The 20552-nt window shown below is 40.4% G+C and overlaps 2 protein-coding genes across 3 annotated transcripts in view; both read right to left on the bottom strand.

Moving 5' to 3' along the window:
• The window catches only part of adamts17 (ADAM metallopeptidase with thrombospondin type 1 motif, 17), a 73603-nt gene extending 70921 nt beyond the window's left edge, over positions 1–2682 (bottom strand). The window contains exons 1-2 of the mRNA XM_028402769.1: positions 2530–2682; positions 1883–2253 (exon numbers count right to left, since the gene is read on the bottom strand). Coding sequence (XP_028258570.1) covers positions 1883–2253; positions 2530–2587 — 429 coding nt within the window. The 5' untranslated portion in view covers positions 2588–2682. The remainder of the gene's footprint in view (positions 1–1882; positions 2254–2529) is intronic.
• A 2301-nt stretch (positions 2683–4983) lies between these two features.
• cers3a (ceramide synthase 3a) lies at positions 4984–18896 on the bottom strand. Of its 2 annotated transcripts, none has more exons than XM_028401440.1 (11): positions 18756–18896; positions 16552–16729; positions 16353–16470; positions 14589–14707; positions 14443–14500; positions 14314–14364; positions 11176–11268; positions 9356–9484; positions 7779–7885; positions 6527–6680; positions 4984–6348 (listed from the first exon to the last, which is right to left on the bottom strand). In XM_028401440.1, the coding sequence occupies exons 2-11, from the start codon at positions 16722–16724 to the stop codon at positions 6157–6159; spliced, it is 1194 nt and encodes a 397-aa protein (XP_028257241.1). In that variant the 5' UTR covers positions 16725–16729; positions 18756–18896; the 3' UTR covers positions 4984–6156. The 2 variants fall into 2 exon arrangements, with proteins under 2 accessions (XP_028257241.1, XP_028257242.1); XM_028401441.1 differs by lacking the exon at positions 18756–18896 and adding an exon at positions 16826–16882.
• Positions 18897–20552: the final 1656 nt, after the last annotated feature.

Below are 20552 nucleotides of genomic sequence, written 5' to 3'. Positions count from 1 at the left end.
CATGTTTCAGTTAGAATCCAAGGTGGAGAGGCAATCTCATGCACAATATGTACAAGTATAGGTACAAGTATGTGGACATCCAGGCACCATTTGTGGCCGGCCTTCTTTTACTTGTTAGTTACCTGTCTAACCCATTAAAGTGAAAAGTTGTTCCTCATCACAGTGGGGATGTTTCAATGTTTTTCTGTGAAGCAGGAAGCCGACAAACGCACAAAGATAGCACTAATTACTTCCTTTAAATCTGCAATAATTAGTCAATGAATAGTTGGTAAATGGTCTGTATTTATATAGTGCTTTTCTACCTACTCGAAAAACTACAAGGACACTCACATTTACACACCAGTGGTGCAACCACTAGGACCAACAAAGATGCATTGAAGGGGGTTCAAACCACCAGTGTCCTTATCTGTGGACAGCCACACTACACAACAACAGCCGTTTTGAGACGTAGCGTCAGGATGGATTCATCGTTTTGACCCTTCCTGTTTATTGTCTATGTAAAACACCACATAATGCATTCTGGTAGTGTAGAGCAAGGTCGCCAAGCTCATTTGGATAAAGACATGGTCTTGTGTACTTTATGTAAATGAGCAGTGTTGCGCACAACTTGATGCCACACAAATCTCCAGCCAAGTAATTATAAACAGATGTTATGGATCTTGAATAAAGGCAGGTTCACTGGAAACTTTTTTCTCTAATTTTTGTCGAGAAAGACACAAGACACCATCGTGTCAGTGCGAGCGCTGCTGATTTGCTTACGGGTTTGTCAAGTGTCACTGTTTAGCGTGGAAACACCTGTTATTTTTAAGACATTTCCACTTGTTTGTTTCTAATCATGGACAATTTATCAATAATCCAAACAATCCTCAGTAGACTGAAGCATTACGATTTCCCATTGTTTGAAGTAAAACCAGACCAGCAGGATTATAAGGTTATTGGTGTCCATTTACTTTTGGTCACTGTATATTAAAATGATAATGTTGCTTTATTTTGATTTTAAACAACTTGTGCTGTTACTTTGTAAATCAATAGTCCAACATTGATCGATCATACTTACCGGTAATATTGTTAATAATTATTAATTATAGCCTTTTAGTTTTAATGGTCAATCTTATCAAATTTGATGTATCTTAATGTAGCAAAAATGAAGTAACCAGGACATTTTACAGTGTAAAAAAAATAAACTTCAGTGCTCTCTAGTGGACAAATCCTGCAAATTATAGACTACAAGTTAACATCTGACTCTCCTTCCTTCTCTACAACCAACAACCACCATGCAACTGTAGCTTCCTCTAGCTCTGCTCCGGATCCACTGTAAGAGGTCGCAGGTTCATCCTGCTCCAGCTGCCATGCTTCTTTTTTTACATATAAACCCACCATGTGTCTCACAGCGTCTGCACACAGCTGGACAGTGGACTGTAGGTCAGCTGAAAGCTTAAACTGTCACAGAGGATATATAGAGGAAATAAAGGTCCACTTTAAGAGCTGGCTTCAAGCCTGTTTCTGCTGAGGAGCCCGAGCCCCTACCTGCACACACACACTAATGTGGAACTTCAGATCTCACTTTGTTCAGTGCCACTCTAATAATGTAGCTGGGATCAGCTACAGGTGGAGGAGGCTAAATTCTCAGCAGGATGGAGCCTTATGATTAGGACGGGTTACAGTGCAATGAAGGAGATCTATGAGAGAGTGTCCTGAACTTTGGAAAGAGGTTAAAATCCATATTTCAAGTTTGACCTGGCTGACCTATTGACAGGCTGGACTCCAGCCACCTCAGCTCAAAAACCCCAATATAATGAAACAAACAGGAGGGATCTCCCCTGCTGCCATTGATGCTGGGCAATGACTAAATAAAATGACAAAATAATAAAGGTGGGTTTACCAGGCCGCCACAGATGTTCAGTGATGCCAGAGATTGCGTGTGGTTGATGATGGATCCGGAGTAAAAACAGAGCTGGCTGCTGGGTAATCTGCGGACCTCTGCGCTCTGGTCCCCGCGCCTCTCCTCCACTACAAAGTCCCCGGAAAGAAACGCGCTGTCCCGCGTTAGATTTAAATACAGGTTGCTTCCAAAGGCGGGTAATGATAGGATGATGTTCTCCGGCTCAGAGGCTCCTTCCCTCGGGGGGTCCAGTGAGCGCTGACCGCGGCGGCGCAGCGTGCGGACAGCAGTGTGGTCGGGGGACAGGTGCGCCTCCTGTCCGGAGAGCAGCAGCCTGGGAACCACTTCATCTGTCTCCAGCTCAGACTGGACTGGTAGAGAGAGACAGACAGATTCAATCAAACAGCCGGGGCCACAAATAGCCTCCTGGTCTTGACTGGCTAAGTTTTTTACTCCGTGACTCCAAACAGCCACGTTCACAGCTTCACTTGTGGTTTGCAGAAACGTGCAGAAACACAGCGCAGATCTTTGCGCCTTAAGTCGCTTTAACAAGCGACCTGTGGTTTAAAGAAAAGAAGGAAGCTACGTTTCCCTGGCTTGACCTATATCTAAGAGAAAGCTCATGCATTACACTTCCAACTACTCACCAGTCAACCCGATGCAGAGAAGATAGAGGAGCAGATGTGGAACATGGCTGTCACGCATGATAGAGCGAAGCAGGGGGAGGATAACAGGAAGAGCAGGCTGCTTTACTTTGAGGAAAACCGAGGCGCTTTTTGAAAAACGCACCGATCTGCCACCGCAACTTTACCTAAACTCGGAGAACTTGCACTAACTCAGCCCGGAGAGACTTTGTTGCGCAGGACACGCCTACACGACCGGGATCGGCCTCTGCCGACGTTAGATTGGTCCCCTTAAACCCTGACCCGAGAGGAACCGAGAGATCCCTGTCTCCTCATTGGTCAGTGAAACTGTCCGTCACCAGCGGGGTTGAAACCCTACACGTGGTTTCAAGTGGAGAGAAGGAGTGCAGACAATTAGCTTTCAGCATTGTGTGTGTGTGTGTGTGTGTGGCCATTATTTACCTCGCGTTTTATCATAAAGAACATTTGTTTGTTGGTTTTGGAGTTAATTCACATGTTTAGTGTGCACTACTACCTCTTACGATTGAAGGCCAATCAGATGCATGATCCACACACACACACACACACACACACACACACACACACACACGTCATATTTGGACAGAATGTACACACTTGGCACGAGTTTCAGTGCCAGACTAATGCAATATCAGTGCCAGGTCATGCAGGTCTGTTATGTTTATTATATTCGGTTTGTCCAAATTAGACTAAAAGTAAGCAAGTTACCATAGCAACAGGCGTGTGTGAGATGTCCATGCTCTCTGCCCATGTCTCATCTTTGACTGTCTTGTTCACATAATGCACATTGCTACATGTCTTCCATCTGAGATGCAATAAAAAGATTTGCTGCATCCACAGCTATAAAGGAAAGCCATCCCCCTTTTTGTTAATGAAAGTGGCTGCAGGTCAGCTGGAGGACACCTCTGGACATGCATACATACATTCAGCATGCTGCTAATGTATGCCGATTGCTCATTCAGATTAGGATTGATGGTCACCATCAATCCTCCCTCGATGGCACTTTTCAAATATATATCTCTCTATGGGGGCTCTGCTGCTGTTGCTAGATGTGTAAATCATAATAGTGGATGCTTCGATTCCATTTTTTAAATTTAACTGTCAAAGTGAAGCACAGAGGTGTGCAAACACAGAAGGATCTTTATGCAGGGTTTCTGAGCTGCTAAAGCTGAGAGGGGATCTGATTTCAACTTCCCAATCACATATTTATATGTATTGATTTCTAATTTGCTAAATTCCATTTAGAATATGAGCTGTTTTCACCATAACGAGAACTGCCATCAGTCCTCATCTATCACACAGATGAGGAGTTGTCTTATTGATTGTGGCAGGAAGGATTTCCTGTAGTGGTCCAAAGCTGTTGGAGCCTTTTGGACAAGGCGCTTTGCAGTCACTATGCTGCTCTTTTTGTGAAGCAGTCTTCCCTTTAAACTCATTCATATTTCCACGTGTCATTTCAGTTTCAGTTGTTTGATTAGTTATTTTATAGGTAGCTGTTGCATTGAAGTGATAGGTGCATTCTAATGAGTCGGAGTGCATTTAATTTTTAGGCATCTTTCAGGATGCTCAATGACCTTACACAGCGTAATGTGTGTCATACATGTGTCATGTATGATAGGTCGGGTCGAAAAGGTGAGACTTGAGGCAGGATTTGAAGTTGATACAGAGGTTCTGGGATAGAAAGTGTATGGTTGCATTAAAGGTGCCATGGCATGTTATGCAGAGCTTTGATGAAGGGTTTTGAAATGGATTCATGAGTGGACCACTGAGCTGTTTGAGACTGGGAGCGATGTGGAAAGAACGTGAAGTCACATATGTTGCAATTGTTGCAAAAACAAAAACAAACATATACTAAAACATTTTTTGTCACCTTAACTTTTAAATGACTGCATGTAGTTTCATCTTAAAGTCCTCAATAACTCTTAACTGAAAACTGAAGTCGGATCCTTTCAGGTTAATGCTTCATAATACCTCACTTCTCTGTAAAGTGAAGCCTAATTCTGGGAATACATCACACATAAGATCATGATGTAACATGTGTGCCAGTGTGGAATGTGTATGAAGTGGGTCAGGACTATATGAAAACAGAAGGCACTGACAGTGAGGACATCTCTATCTGTTTTTATAGTCTTTTAAATCCACTTATTACATCTAGAATCGTTAGAATGTGTGTGAGAGTATTTTACATTTGCTGCATCTGTGCAGCAGGTTTGACCTATTTTATGTTACACACTGGCATAAATAACGCTGCCTTATCCGTGTTACACTGACACATATTCAAAAATGCCAGCCAGCTAGAAATTGTTTCCATGTTTCTGTTGCACATGTGGTCAGCCTTCTGATATTTCCATCACCTGACAGCGGCAGGATGGTGAGCACCATCTTGTGGTCAGTGGCGTAATTACAACCACAGAACAACAAAAAGTTGAAATGATGATGAAATGTTTCATTTTTTTTTATTATTTCAACCATAAAAAAGGTTAATGTATAGCAAAATGACATGTACAATTGTATTAAAGGCTAAAACACAAAAAGGATTCATTTCCCATGTCTTCTGCTCCAAACTCAGTTGATTGTTGTACTGACACATACAGTGTCCATGCTTGTTTTCAGCAGTTCAACAGATAACATAAAAAATACTTCATGTCTTCGGCAGAGAATCTTTTGACTTATTTTCCCCTTTCTTCCAGAAAATTTACTAACAATACAAACAATAATCATGTCCCATCCCAGTCTGGGGACTGGCTACACTGTGTGTTGTCATATGATGGTCATGTGACATGCATTTTGTAATGCAGAATGTGTGGTCAGAATCTATCCATCCATACTTTATTACAGGGTTATAGGTGGGCTGGAGCCTATCCCAGCTGTCAATGGGCGAGAGGCGGGGTACATCCTGCTGGACAGGTCGTCAGTGTATCATAGGGCTAACTATGTGGACCATGTAGAGACAGATATGACACTGATTTTGGACACTAATCTTGGCTTCATTAATTGTATCATTGCTGATGCACAATGGGAACATGCCAGACAATGCATGATGGTACAATATGTGAGAATTTTGGGATGTTTGAGTGCACTTTAGCATTATGAAAAATTGCAATATTGAATAATTGTATTTGAATTGATAATTTGAATTTCTCTGTATGTGTAACCCACATAGGGTATATTAACTAATAATATACATGGAAAATTGTATGCATGTGTTCCACACATATATCCTGTGTGGAACACATGCAGCAGCAGTGGTGGTTGAAATGACCAGTGTTAATAAAACTAAAAAACGTGCCATCCCAAGAATGACTGCAGAGATGAGGGAACGTCCCACGACATCTTGCACACAATACAGAACCCATTAAATGTGATTACAAGTATGCAGTGGGGTTTGCTGTGTTTGCGCTCTTTTGAGTGAAGCCCTGCCACTGACAACACTGTGGACAGAGCCAAAAACATCTCCAAGTGCCTCTCCTTGTTCATGTGGTTCAAAGTGCTGTGAGAACAGCCAGGCTTATTTGGGTTAGATCGTGTTCCAGTCTCTGATGGAATAATAAATATTGGATGAAATGTATGGTGCATTGCTCTGTTTCTCACATTCTCTGTTCTCCTGGTTAGTCAGTGCACAGTCTTCGACCTGCACATGTTCTTCGGCGGAGAGAGGTGTCCAAAGCAGCCATTTTTGTCGTCCTTTTCCCCAGCTGCAAGTCCATTGGCATGCTTGTGTTGTTGTTGTGCGCCTTCATCCTCTGTTTGACTGCTGTTTTCATCGTCCTCCTCTTCGTTTTCGCTTCTCTCATCTCTGGTTAGCTGTAACATGAGAAACAATTCCAACATCTTGTCTGTTATAGTATTTTCTGTGTGTTAGAGCATCTACTAAAAAACAGGCTGCACACAGATATACACAATCAATAAGTGCATGTCAATGAGGTCACGCAGCGTCTTACTAAATCAACAGATGACAGACGGTGTCACTGAGCAGACTTACGGTGCCGAATATGAATTTCCTGATCATGCAGAGAATGAGGTAGGCCCAGTATATGTGAAGGCAGAGAAGCACCACCAGCATCACGTTGAAGAAGTAGTAGCCGAAGAAGGCCGGGTAGTGGAGGACTGGGTAAACCCAGGTACAGTGGATCAGCCTGAAACACAGGCAACAGAACAACAGTCAAAACAACAAATATTAAGGGGTCAGGGTCTTGAATACTTTCTGATTCTCAGTCATTTGTCAGAAATTAAGAGACTAAGGGACCCTGATGTCAAAATGACAATCACCATGACGATGGAAAAACTACCATCTAAGGTTCCAGGCAGGAGTTTGTCCTAGCTGTCAGTAGGTTGGAGCCATAGTACACATTGAGCAGGTACCACTACCAGTCTACCACAGGGAGGCAAACCCTTCACACTCACACCTCCAGCCAGCTTCAAGCCCACAACTAATCTAACATGTATGTCTTTGGAATGTGGGAGAAAGGCTGGAGAGGCACAGGGAGAACCACCATGCTGCCTCAAGCTGTAGTCATTTACAGGTTTCTGTGTGTGTTTAAACACACTGCTACGTATGCATCCACAATACACACAAGACACAACTATGGTGTTCATAATTCTAAAGACAAAGGGAGGCCAACATCACCTCACACCAGAGAAACTATGTCTCTAAGAGGGGCTGCAGCATCCAGGGACTCAGCTTCTCAAGTTAGCTTTTCTGCAGCAGACAACAAACAGACAGAAACCAAACGACTGACAATTCAACCCCTAAACCTGTTTGCTACCCTTCATTTGTCAGTAAACAATATAATATGTATGAAACAGTCACCTTATGCAAGAAAAAGCTTATAGGATGTCATTACAACACACTAGTATAGACACACACACACAATAGCCTCCAAAATGACAACAGTGCTGAGTCTGTAAGAGAGTGTCATTGAAGGCAGAATCCACTATAAGACTGTTGGTTTAGAAGCAAGAACCAACACAGCATGTACATCAGTAAATGTGGTATAGTTACTCCAGTAGTATTAAAAAAAACAATAACTAATTCACAATAATTCAACTTGACACAAGTGCACAAGTGTGCTTATACAAATAAACAGCCAATATAGCTACTTATTCAGTACAGCTATATGTAGAAATAATGTTCATAACAAAGCAGTCATGATTATCATGTACAATAGCAGTAATACATGTATAAAAGGCACATTAAAAAGACAGAATGTAGGCATACATACAGACACACTTACCAAAATGGAAAGATGACAAGTCGTGTTACCATAAAGACGATGGCGAACAAAATGAAGAGTGTTTTGCAGGTATTCTCCCATTTGGCATAGTTGGATAATTTGGCTGACTGAGCAGAAAAAAAGAGGTTTACAGTTAATCTCTTTTAGCCCATCCCACCTACTGTTAACTGTGAACATCAGATGTCTGCATATATACATGTGTGAAATAAAATAAAACACTGCTTGGCCTAAATAAACTCGACACCTGGATTTAACTAAGCCAACATGAAAGAGCCCTCCAATGGATCATTACTAAAATGATTATTATGTTTCAGATGGCAGCAAGTTAGTTAAGCCCAACTTCTCATTTCTTCATGTCTGTAGACATACCCTGTGGTTCGGGAAAAACAACCTGCATCAAGCAAAGAATATAACTAAGGTGATGCTGAAACTGGATTATTATTGAAACCTGAAAGTTAAACCATCATCTCAAAGGAAGAATGATTGTGACTGACCGATTGTGTACACAATGTGAAATCTGAGGATTGTTACTTAATATCTGTGCAGGCTTAAGAACAACAATTTGTCAGTGGTTTCATCAGATACAAGGCTTTAGCTTGCTATCCAGCATAAAGATTGGGGGTCATATGGTCTGATGAGTCCAGATTGACCATAAGTGACAAGTGCATCAGAGTAAGAACAGAGATGGATGAAGTGTTGCTCCCATCATGCCTTATGCCTACTGCCTGTGGGGGCAGATAGTATCTGGGGTTGCTTCACTTAGTCAGGGTTGAACTGTGCCTAGAAAGCGATTACATAAATACGCTGAGTGAGCAGGTTTTTTTCATGAATGTGTTTCTCTTCGCTGATGACACGGCTATATTTTAACATGATAACGCCAGAGTTCATCAGGTCAGGTTTACAAGTGGGAAAAAAGGGCTTCAGGATTCACGAGTCATCATTTCCAACATGGATCATCCACCACAGAGACCAGACCATGCTGCACAAGACTTTAAATACTGAATAAAGATGCAATTTTTTTGTTCCTTTTATAATAATAGTAATGATAATAATGTCATTATCATATAATTCAAAATGTAGATTTTCAACTGGAACTGCTGTTTACAAACCTGCCAGCTCATGGCTAAGGCTTGTTGAATATGTAACGGACAATAGCTGACACTGACAGCTTCTTTCCTGCCAAGGAAATGGCATCTCTGATAGCATGTTAGAGCTCTGTCATTCATAAAACAGTAAGTTCATTTTTTAACACATGATTTAAATAAATATACACAGTAAAGCTTATATATCATGTGCCAGAGTTTCTATTGTTTGTATTGCTCAGCAACATCTGACTAAACAGTAAAGGCTTGACAGACCTGGTGAGGACAGACATTTATTTATTCTTTTCACAATCAAGACCATAAAAACCATATCACCAAGTTGTCTAGATAACTCTCTTTGGGTTGAAGTAATTCTTACTTTTAGGGTAATCACAACCTAAACTACCCACAGTTCTATCCAGAAATCCAATATTATAGTAAGGTATCAGTACCAGAATCAATATGCTATCAGAGCATAGTGTAAAAGTGACTGACCTCCAGTAAAACATCAGAAGCATCATGGACGAGCATGACCAGAGTTCCCACACGTATGTAGTTGGCACACCAAGAAAATGATAAGAGGATCAGCGTGGCCAAGTGGTGGATGATTTGTTCCTTAAAGTCCTGAAAGGGAGAAAAAAACCACAGTCACGAATTCAGTCACACCACTGTAGTTCGCTCACAAACCGACTGCTGTGTCCAGGTACAGTCCTGACTTCTGATGGAGCAGCTGATTTTATTCATCTGCAACTTAACTGCAGGAACATGGCTGCTGGCAGTGCACCAGTGTTGTGGCCTGCTGAGGACACATGTTGCTATGCTATCAACAGGACCTGGGCCTGTTTGTTCAGCAGTTTCCTGATCATCAGCATGTTTTGTGTTGTTGTTCTGTTTAATCTGCCCTGTTCATGTTTCATGTTTCTCAGCTCTCACTCTGTTTTTCCACCCGAGTGAATGTTGTTACTTCAGACACTGTAGAGGAATGGGTAATGTCCTCCACTGAATTCAATAATCTGTCTCCTAAGACTCACCACATCTTGTTGAGAAACATAAATCTCAGCAACAGCTTGTTAATATAATGTCAGTTGTAACTCTTAATTTCAGCAACTTAGCCAGACTGTATATAGTCAGTGGTGGGGAGACACTGCAGGAGGTCCATTCCTGTTATGCACAATGTATAACAAAACTCATGATTGTATTAACTCTACTAACTGTAATATTTTACATGTAGGCTCTAGGTTTGTATCATGCACCTCTGTATGAGGTGTTGTTGTGCTGAACGTATGTGAATATGCATCAATAATGAAAAATATTGTAAATAAACTGAGATATGGTATCACCGACTGCTGAATTTAAAAGATGCTGCAATTCACAGAAACAACTGGAACACCACTTGGATTAAACGTTTGAATAACTGTTGTATTTATTACTTATTTATTATAAGTATTTATAATAAAGAAACCAGCCCTGATAATGAGCCTTTTGTTTCTTTAAAACAAAAGCAGGGACAATCGGCTACACAAAGACAATTTAAATCATTTTAGTTTCTACTTAATATGTTAAAATGTTTTTTATTGCTATCATTATAGACACTAATAATACACAGACATATGTTATATGTCATGATGAAAACATGTCGATTTGTGTTTGTTTCAGGAAAAAGAGCAATGCTGCCCTACACCCTGACTATTTAGTTTCAGGCTTTGCTTCCTGTATTTTCAGTGTTAGTCAAGTACACATACATGTCAGGAAACCTGATTTGAAGCCACATGGCAGTGTTCATGGGCCACTGCTTCTTTGGTAAGTTTGGAGTTAAACTGCCTTTAATTTAAGAAGATAATCATGTGTTTTACTGCAGTTTTGCTGCTGCTTGTTTTGCTCTCTGTCACAGTGAGGAAGAGACATCTGTGAATCCTCTCAACACTTCTCACTTTTTAATCCTACTTTAAAACAGTACAAATAAATGTAGGATCCCTTATGTGAAGAATCAAAAAGACTTATGAAGGTCACAGTCACCTTGAAGCACTGATTATTGGTTGTCAGACTTTGGAGAATGTGTGTGGGGAGATGCCTATTATGACCACAACCACAAAACAATAGCACTGTAGCAGTGTGTAATGTCATTTGTGTGCAGCAGGACGCCAAAGGACAGCTAAAACCTGGCCTGGCGGCCATTTTTAAGCATCCACATTCCTCCTAGTAGCCTTATGTGTCATATCGTTGTTAAGAAACAACTGACCTAACATTTTCCCAGGATGAAGATGTATGTAAATAAAACTGATAATACTATATTTGTGGTTTATGAGGCTACTCACCTTTCTCTTGACATCAAAGGCCACGCTGAAGAGAAGGCAGCCATAGAAGCTCATCTCCAAGATGTAATACCAGTACTGAGACTCTAGCATGGACTGCAAATAGAGACATGGATTCAGGAAGAGATGGACACCATGTAACAGCAGACTACAGAAGGTCAAACAAAAGGTTTGTCCCCTAAGGCTGTCCTCATTGTCCCTACTCCTAAGAAACTATAGAGGAATTTGTTGCTGACTCTGTGATGATGTCATCTCTTTTTGCAAGGGAAGGACATCATAGAAGCCTCAGGTCATCAAGGTCACTTTACATAGATTTATGCTGCTCTATGAACCAGAATTATAAATACAACAGTAGGAAGAAAAACAAGCTCCACTCAACAGCCAATTCTCATTATGAAAGAATCACCACAAGTGACAGGGACAGACTTTTTTTATTTGATTAAATTTGTGTGTTTTCATCTGTTTTTTTCTGGCACAGAAACAGAGCAATGGGAAACTAACACTAATATGTTTTCTGTTTTTCTACATATACTCATAATTAGAATGGATATAAATTCACTGTTGCCCATAAAGTTGGAGTAATTCTCCTGATTTATTCTTGAGTGTATGTCATGATCCCTTGTTTAGTTGCTTGGTTTTCCTGTTGTATTTTGACTTTTGTTAGTATATTTGTATTGGGTTTTGGTTATAGCTCCGGTTTTATGCTGACAGGAATGTTTCCTTGTGCATCTCTCTCCTCTTGTGTTCTTTCCATTTGTGATTACTTCCCCTGCCGTGATTGTGTCTTTCTTACCTTATGTATTTAAATCTTAGTGTCCCTGTGACGCCTGTGTTTTCCTAGATCTTCATTCCTGGTTGGTTTACATTAATGTTCTTTGGGTCTTTTGTTTGGGTCTTTTTGAACTTTGATTTTGATAGTTTTAGTGTTTGCTTTTGGATTTTTGTTTTTTCTCAGCTCGATTTGAATAAAACTCGCCCTTTGTTGGACTTTTTGGCCTAAGGTTTGTCTTTGGGTCCACCTGAGCACTAACAGTATATCTTTTCAAAACTTTATTGATCAATCTCTTCTGATGTATTAGAAAAGAGGAATGTGTCTGCAAACAAAATTATTCCAACTTTATACCAACAGTTTTTTCTCAGTCTATCAATTCATGCCCCTCAACAAGCAGAAAACCAAAGAACTGGGGGTCAATGACTGGCTTCTACAGCTGTGCTGGTGGCATAATGTTCATTTCCATTTTCATTTTAGTGTTGTCTTGACGGTCATTAAAATTGTGAAAAATAAATGAATATATATATATATATATATATATATATTGTGATAAAAAATTGTGTTTCACAATGTTCACATTGTGAATATTGTGAAAAAAGAAAAACAAAATGAACTGTACAGCACGTATGTCCATTCATGTAGCATATTGCTATTTCTAGTCCATTGTTAGACATACAGTACATATAGTATACAGTGGGGAAAAAAAGTATTTAGTCAGCCACCAATTGTGCAAGTTCTCCTATTTAAAAAGATGAGAGAGCCCTGTAATTTTCATCACAGGTATACCTCAACTATGAGAGACAAAATGAGAAACAAAAATCCAGAAAATCACATTGTAGGATTTTTAAAGAATTTATTTGCAAATTATGGTGGAAAATAAGTATTTGGTCAATAACAAAATGTCATCTCAATACTTTGTTATATACCCTTTGTTGGCAATGACAGAGGTCAAACGTTTTCTGTAAGTCTTCACAAGGTTTTCACACACTTTTGCTGGTATTTTGGCCCATTCCTCCATGCAGATCTCCTCTAGAGCAGTAATGTTTTGGGGCTGACGCTGGGTAACACGGACTTTCAACTCCCTCCAAAGATTTTCTATGGGGTTGAGATCTGGAGACTGGCTAGGCCACTCCAGGACCTTGAAATGCTTCTTACGAAGCCACTCCTTTGTTGCCCGGGCGGTGTGTTTGGGATCATTGTCATGTTGAAAGACCCAGCCACGTTTCATCTTCAATGCCCTTGCTGATGGAAGGAGGTTTTCACTCAAAATCTCATGATACATGGCCCCATTCATTCTTTCATTTACACGGATCAGTCGTCCAGGTCCCTTTGCAGAAAAACAGCCCCAAAGCATGATGTTTCCACCCCCATGCTTCACAGTAGGTATGGTGTTCTTCGGATGCAACTCAGCATTCTTTCTCCTCCAAACACGACAAGTTGAGTTTTTACCAAAAAGTTCTATTTTGGTTTCATCTGACCATATGACAGTCTCCCAATCCTCTTCTGGATCATCCAAATGCTCTCTAGCAAACTTCAAACGGGCCTGGATATGTACTGGTTTAAGCAGGGGGACACGTCTGGCACTGCAGGATTTGAGTCCCTGGCGGCGCAGTGTGTTACTGATGGTAGCTTTTGTTACTTTGGTCCCAGCTCTCCGGAGGTCATTCACTAGGTCCCCCCGTGTGGTTCTGGGATTTTTGCTCACAGTTCTGGTGATCATTTTGACCCCACGGGGTGAGATCTTGCGTGGAGCCCCAGATCGAGGGAGATTATCAGTGGTCTTGTATGTCTTCCATTTTCTAATAATTGCTCCCACAGTTGATTTCTTCACACCAAGCTGCTTACCTATTGCAGATTCAGTCTTCCCAGCCTGGTGCAGGTCTACAATTTTGTTTCTGGTGTCCTTTGACAGCTCTTTGGACTTGGCCATAGTAGAGTTTGGAGTGTGACTGTTTGAGGTTGTGGACAGGTGTCTTTTATACTGATAACGACTCCAAACAGATGCCATTAATACAGGTAACGAGTGGAGGTCAGAGGAGCCTCTTAAAGAAAAAGTTACAGGTCTGTGAGAGCCAGAAATCTTGCTTGTTTGTAGGTGACCAAATACTTCTTTTACTGAGGAATGTACCAATTAATTCATTAAAAATCCTACAATGTGATTTTCTACATTTTCTTTTCTTATTTTGTCTCTCATAGTTCAGGTATACATATGATGAAAATTACAGGCCTCTCTCATCTTTTTAAGTGGGAGAACTTGCACAATTGGTGGCTGACTAAATACTTTTTTTCCCCACTGTATATATATATATATATTTTTTTTGTTGTATCAAGTTGGTATCATAATTATGTCAGAAATGTGCACAACAAACCTGCTTTGGAAACCCTGTCCACACTTCCCTGGTGTCATATAGCCACTCTTTCTGCAAACATATTAAAAATGATTATATTTGTGTGATTTATATCAAACATATTAAGAGATTAGTGACTTTTCCACTCACATCATACAGTGCTACGATTCCTCCGACAAACGCAAACAGGTAAAAGACAAACCTCCAACTGCAAACAAGGGAGGAGACATGAGTTATCCCCATGATGTTGACATTACCTTCACATACGTAGAAACACACAGTAGTAAAGTGGTGACCTGGCCTCTCTGAATTTCTTCAGGACTCCAGGACGGTCATTTCTGCGTCTTCTTCTGAACCAGCGCTCAACTTGTCTCACAGACAAATTGCTTTTCTTAGAGAGCCCATTAATGTCAACCTAGTATACACACACACACAAGCAGATGCATTAATACATGTGTGTGTGTTGTAAATGTGCATCTGTTTCTGGTCTAAGATTCGACATGTGTGTTTGCACAATGTCCCCAAGTAGTTTCAATACCTTATAGAGACATCCCCAAAAGCTTGTGCAACATTTAGATTTAGAAAAAACAGCAATTCCACAGGGGACATGAGCCTCAGTGGCTAGAGTCTAGAACAAAGTTGGAGCCCTGATCCACCCCTTTACCTCCTGCTGTGAACGTTTGGTGGCCTTTGTACATGTCTGTGTAAGCCAGATGATCACACGTGCCTTTAAGGCCATCTGGCAATAATGTGACCATCTGGAGTTGGTGAAAATTGACCAAATGTGCTGTTGATGTGTGAGAATTTGGAAGTAACAGTGTCTATCTGGGTAAGGACTGTTTGTGTTTGGCCAGATATGGACTCTTTGCTAATACAGAAATCTAATATATGACATATATCCCCCTATATCTCTATATGTCTTGTGTATGGATATATGAATATGCCATCATGAGAAAACACAAAAAACTACACCTTTCCACTGCATTGGACAAGTGTTACAGCTCAAATCAGCAGACATATGGCTTATAACATTAGGACCCAATTTGCACTCTTCCAGCAGTTAATGATGGCTCATTAGTTAACCCTGATATCTGTGTGTAATAGATATCCACAGCTGTGAGCTATTGTTGTAATGACATGTTATCATAATGAAAGGGAAACTGAGAAATAAGAGCACAGAAGCAGTAAAAGGCTGGTTCTGGAAAATCAATTTCATACAACATACATTTGCTGTATTTCACCAACAACCCAGTAATAATAATGGTGAAATTTCTCATTTCTCTATAATAATGCATTGGAAAAATGTTGTCTATTATTAATTCTTAGTTTGACCCACCTGGTCCATGAGTGTGGGATGTGGATTTTTGTGAAAGTTCAATTTCAACAACAAACTAACTTGTTTGTTGTTGAATCTTCCTATATCTAATCTAATCTTCCTAAAAATCCCATACAATCGAATGGTCATGTAAGAAGATTTATCATCATTTCTCTATGAGAATGTCTCGGAAAACATTGTTTATGAGTAACTCTGAGGAACTTGGTTCCATCTGGACTGCCAGTGCATACATTTGTTTGAATGTTTGCTTATAAAAACATGTATGTTTATTAAAAACACACTGGGATCACATACTTTGACCAAATTGACAACTTTTATTCATTTTTATTAATCATAAAATCCCACTTTGGGCCTGAATGGGTTAATGGGTTAAGTGCCCACGGCTGTGTAGGATCAATTTGGCTGCAGGACACCCATGCTTGCTCGATGTCAAGTTCCCTGAGTGTAAGTAAACAGCATGCCCAAAGCTTTTGGCAGTGAAATCAGGTGGAACACTTCCAAAGCTGAGTAGTGCTGCTGCTCCACTGCAATTAAAATGACACCCCAAGTACTGCTGCTATCATTCACTGATACTTTATCATAAGGAAGGGAGCAGCTGCAAGTGGTATTAAACAGTAGCTTGTGTCAAATAATGTCCTAAACATTGTTTCCCTGTCATTTTTTTTCATGCTTAAACACCACTTTAGAACACAGCTGAAAACAATATAAGTTCCAGCTTGCTTACCTGAGCAGGATTTCTGCACTGAGTAGTGTAGTAGTGCTCCAGGATGGGCGGGTCCCATCGTTTTTGACGGACTCTCTGCTTGATTCCAGCAGAGATGGCAAGTGGTGTTGCTATCCATCTAAAAAACATAGTAGTTTTTTAGATGTAGTTTGAAAAAAAAAGAAAAGCTAAATAAAAGTGGATGTGGTTTGTGCTATACCTTTCAAACACGTATCTGACGAGTAAAAAGACGAAGGCGTAGGGGACAGTGACGTAAAGATGTGAGGCTTTAGCGTAGACTAGGTCGTCCTTGTCTTCCAGGTCAGCCCATGACAGCTCCGCAGGCAGCCATATTTTGTCCCACCAGAACCACTCATACAGTGTGTCAAACATCCTGCCTTCAGAACGACATGAGTACAAGTAAAGGGAAAAAAAATTAATGAATAAATAAAACAATGATACTAGACAAAAGTGGATTATTTTCCGTAACATACATAGTAAGGAGCCCAAAAGAGCTTTCTACAAGTAGCCAACAGTCACAGTCGTTACAGTGACTGTTGTGTACATAAAGGGCTATTTCCTAAACAAATATTGACCTGTTGATCCCGCCCTTATTCTCACATCACTTCCATGACTTTTTAACAGCCTCCCTCTCACTCAAACACACAAACAATGAAAACTGTATTGCAGCTTAGCAACTTACAATCACAGGTAACAGCGGTTAATAATAGGGTCAAGTAACATGTATAGAATCACAATGTTCACCTGAGAAAGAACACAACATTCAGCATAGCAGGAAAAAAAATGTGGATATGATCCAAACTGCCAGGAAGATGATCTGTGTTTGCTCCAAACCACATGTTTACATTAATAACTGTTCCCTCTCAGAAGCAACAAGCAGCATGGCTGTTCGTCTCTAAAGAAAAGAAGCAACTAATGGCCAGTACAGACCAATCAAAAGCACTTCGTCTGGTCACAAGCTGTCTGACATTTACTTTAGAGTTTGTTGTTGGTATAAAATTTATTTCTACATTTATGAAGGCAAGCCAGGTACAGTAAAGCAGATTTAAACCATGATACTACCACCACTATGTTTCATAGATGAAACATAACCAAAACGCATTTACTGATCATTAATAGAATAATGATAATACTAGATAAGAAGACAAAAGATCAGTAACATCAATAGAGTAAACATAATATAATAACATGATACATATGAATACAAATATGTATACAGAAAAGGATCAATGATACACTCAACAATTCAAATGGAGGGGTTAATAATAAATATGAGCTACTGATTAATTCACATCTATAATCATTCATTAATGGGTAATAGAAGATTTCTGTATTAATATTGATCATCCAGTGTGCTCTCTAATATGTCATTAACTATAAATGTGTTCCTGTATGGATTTACCTTTAGCTGTCACTGTAAGGGACATCTAATCATAGATATGCATGAATATGTGAGTTTTGTTTGGTTTCGACTGAGATGTTGACGTTTGTCAGGTAAATGTCAGCATCAGCTCACACCGCGCCGAGTCAGCACTAATGTGTTTACAACCGGCTGCATTAAGATAACATTTGGCATGAACGCAGCCCTTTGTTTGCAGCCTGCCATGTTAAAATATTAGCCAAAAATGCTGTTCACTTTGCGTTACAGGCGGCCATGCTGCATGCAGGATCTGCGTTACCTTTAAACCCGCATGTCTGACTTCTTCTATGGTTTTGTCAAAACAATGAGGTGTTTGGGCACCAACAAAACCAGTCACACCTGTGCTAAAGTCTGTGAAATGCACTACGCTGCACTTTATAACGCCTGCTGGACCTGACCATGTCAATATACTGCAAAATAGCTGAGAGTGTGCTGAGAAATACCAGACAACATTTGGCCTTGATTCATGTTGGATTCTTACAGGAAGTGTAATTAAATATCAAAGCAGCAGAATATCAGCTTAGAATATAGATTATTTTTGTCTGGAATGAGTTGAGTTATTCACCTCTATTCAAAGAGCTGTTTTTCATTCCCTCAGGCTATGTTGCAAATTAAAAACATTGTCTTCATCGTTTGTCACTTCACCGCCTGTCATTGGACCTGTGGCTGCTGGCCCTATACAACATCCCCATCTCTGAGTCTTTTAAACACGTTAAATCCTCAGCAGTAATCTTTTGATTTCAAGTGGGCAGACCACACAACCTGGATCTTTGTGATCATCCTCCTGAGAAACAGACACTTCATTCATCCTAACTCAGCCATAACAAAGCTGACACAACCCCGACAGGGCACTTAGAGAGATATAACTTGTAGCTACAAGCAGTTAATAAAAATCATGGCAGAAGATGATCAGATGCCAAAAATAAAATGTTAAACTCTGCTCGACAATCACACGCCAAGGTCACTGTGAAACAAAGGCTTACCTTTCCCCTGTCAGTGCTGCCAGATGAGGGCTGTTGTTTCCACACTCACACTGGCTGACTGCTTATGTTTGCTGTGGGAAATGAATATGGTAAAATCCTCTACAATCCAATCCCCCCTCACCCCCCTCACTTTGAGAAGCAGCCAGCCACTCTCTTTGTTTGACATTCTTTATGGTCACACCCACCCCACTCACAATTACCTGGGAAGGGTTTTTTTTTTCTCCCCTCCAGGAAGTACAGGTAGGTTGGTGAATCGCCACAACAAACACACACACAAGCTCTCTCTCTCTCTCTCTCTCCCCTCAAGGGATCTAATAACCTTGTTTGTTCTGTGTTCCTGATAAAGTACAAAAGCTGGTTCTCCCACAGAACAAACCTTACAGCTTGGGAATGTATGTTCAAGCAACAGTAACCGACTTCTGATGGGAAGATAATCCGTTTTAGACATTTACTTTTCTTTTCCTTCTTCTTTTCCACAAAATCTGTCTACGAGAAGTTTAGATTGTAAACCTTGATTTATGTATGACTGTGTCGTTTTCACAGTTTAACCCTTATTCTCTCATGAACTGAAAGACACTGTAAGTTTATAATGAGCTCCATCACTGTGTGTTTAGGTGGGTGTGTGTCCAGTGCAAACAGCATACTGGTACTCTGTGTCAAGCTAAATCAATACAGCCCTTTGATGTCTCCCCTAGCTAATGATCAACATGACAGTCACATGGCGAGGAAGCTGGAAAGATTCTGATAGAACAAACTGTATGAAAATGTAAAGAAGGCGATGTTTCCGGGCCTTTGAAACAAACAGTGTGTGTGTGTGGCTCACACAGGTGGTTGTGTCTTTATAGTACCTCTTAAAGTCAAAATGTGTTGACAGGCGGCTGAAGACTTGCACTGTCCATGCACTCATATGACTCTTATCATAGTTCTCTTCATGGATCAGACTACCAGACCCCTGCTCCACCAGCTAGGAGTGTCAGCTCGGAAACATTATCTTCTCCTCCTGGGAAGGCGTATCACAAACTAATTCCCCACCTTGTATTCAAAGAGAACATAATTTGGCTTCATCACTGAGGACATCATGGGAAATATTATCTTAGAGGCTTCAGTTCAAGACAGGCCGTAGAGGGTTTCGAATGCTTGCTGAACCGGTAGGAGGATCATTGGCAGTACAATTGGTCCAGCTTATGTTCCCTAAAAGCATGTTGAGAGAGATTACTTGATTTTGGTTGCAGGCTCTCAAAATGTGCTGAATAGCCTCAGTGCTCGACCACTGTCCATTGAGTAATACAACTAAAACATTTTCACACTTCTACATACAGTTCTTCAGTTTTTCAGTTGCATTTATTTAGTCACAGCAATGAAGCCTCCAGAATCTGTAAGTCACACTACAATAGCTGATACTCCAACAAACATGTATGTATCAGTTATTCATGTTCTACTGTAGGGTTGGTACTCATCATATCAGAGAATCAAGGGCCTTCCTGCAGTTTGCCTAAGCCTAGGATACATTCTAATGGTTCCAAATGTAATGTGCTGTATTGTTATTAAAGAAACACTGTTTTATACCAGTGATCTGCATCTACATCATGTCACCATGTCATCTCCATAGAGGTCAGAGAATCGTCCTTGGTTTACTAGCTTGTTTTTTTGTGCCACAGTTCAACTACCAGCAAGACATTAAGCATAATGAAGTCACTATCAAGACATGTTGAGCCATAGCAAAGGATATAAAATCGGTTGTAAAGATGAGACTATTTATTTACTCTTTATTATGTTATGTGCTGGTGTCCCATGGAC

This window comes from Parambassis ranga, chromosome 3, assembly GCF_900634625.1.
Source record: "Parambassis ranga chromosome 3, fParRan2.1, whole genome shotgun sequence".
NCBI lineage: Eukaryota > Metazoa > Chordata > Actinopteri > Ambassidae > Parambassis > Parambassis ranga.
Note: the sequence above shows the minus strand (reverse complement) of the source record. Positions and strands in the feature narration are given on the sequence as shown.

Coding starts and splice junctions, on each gene's coding strand:
- cers3a (XM_028401440.1), bottom strand. CDS start 16,724: ATGTTTGACACACTGTATGAGTGGTTCTGGTGGGACAAAATATGGCTG. Junction 16,471..16,551: donor GTCAGATACGTGTTTGAAAG/GTATAGCACAAA, acceptor TATGTTTTTTAG/ATGGATAGCAACACCACTTG. Junction 14,365..14,442: donor GAATCGTAGCACTGTATGAT/GTGAGTGGAAAA, acceptor ATATGTTTGCAG/AAAGAGTGGCTATATGACAC.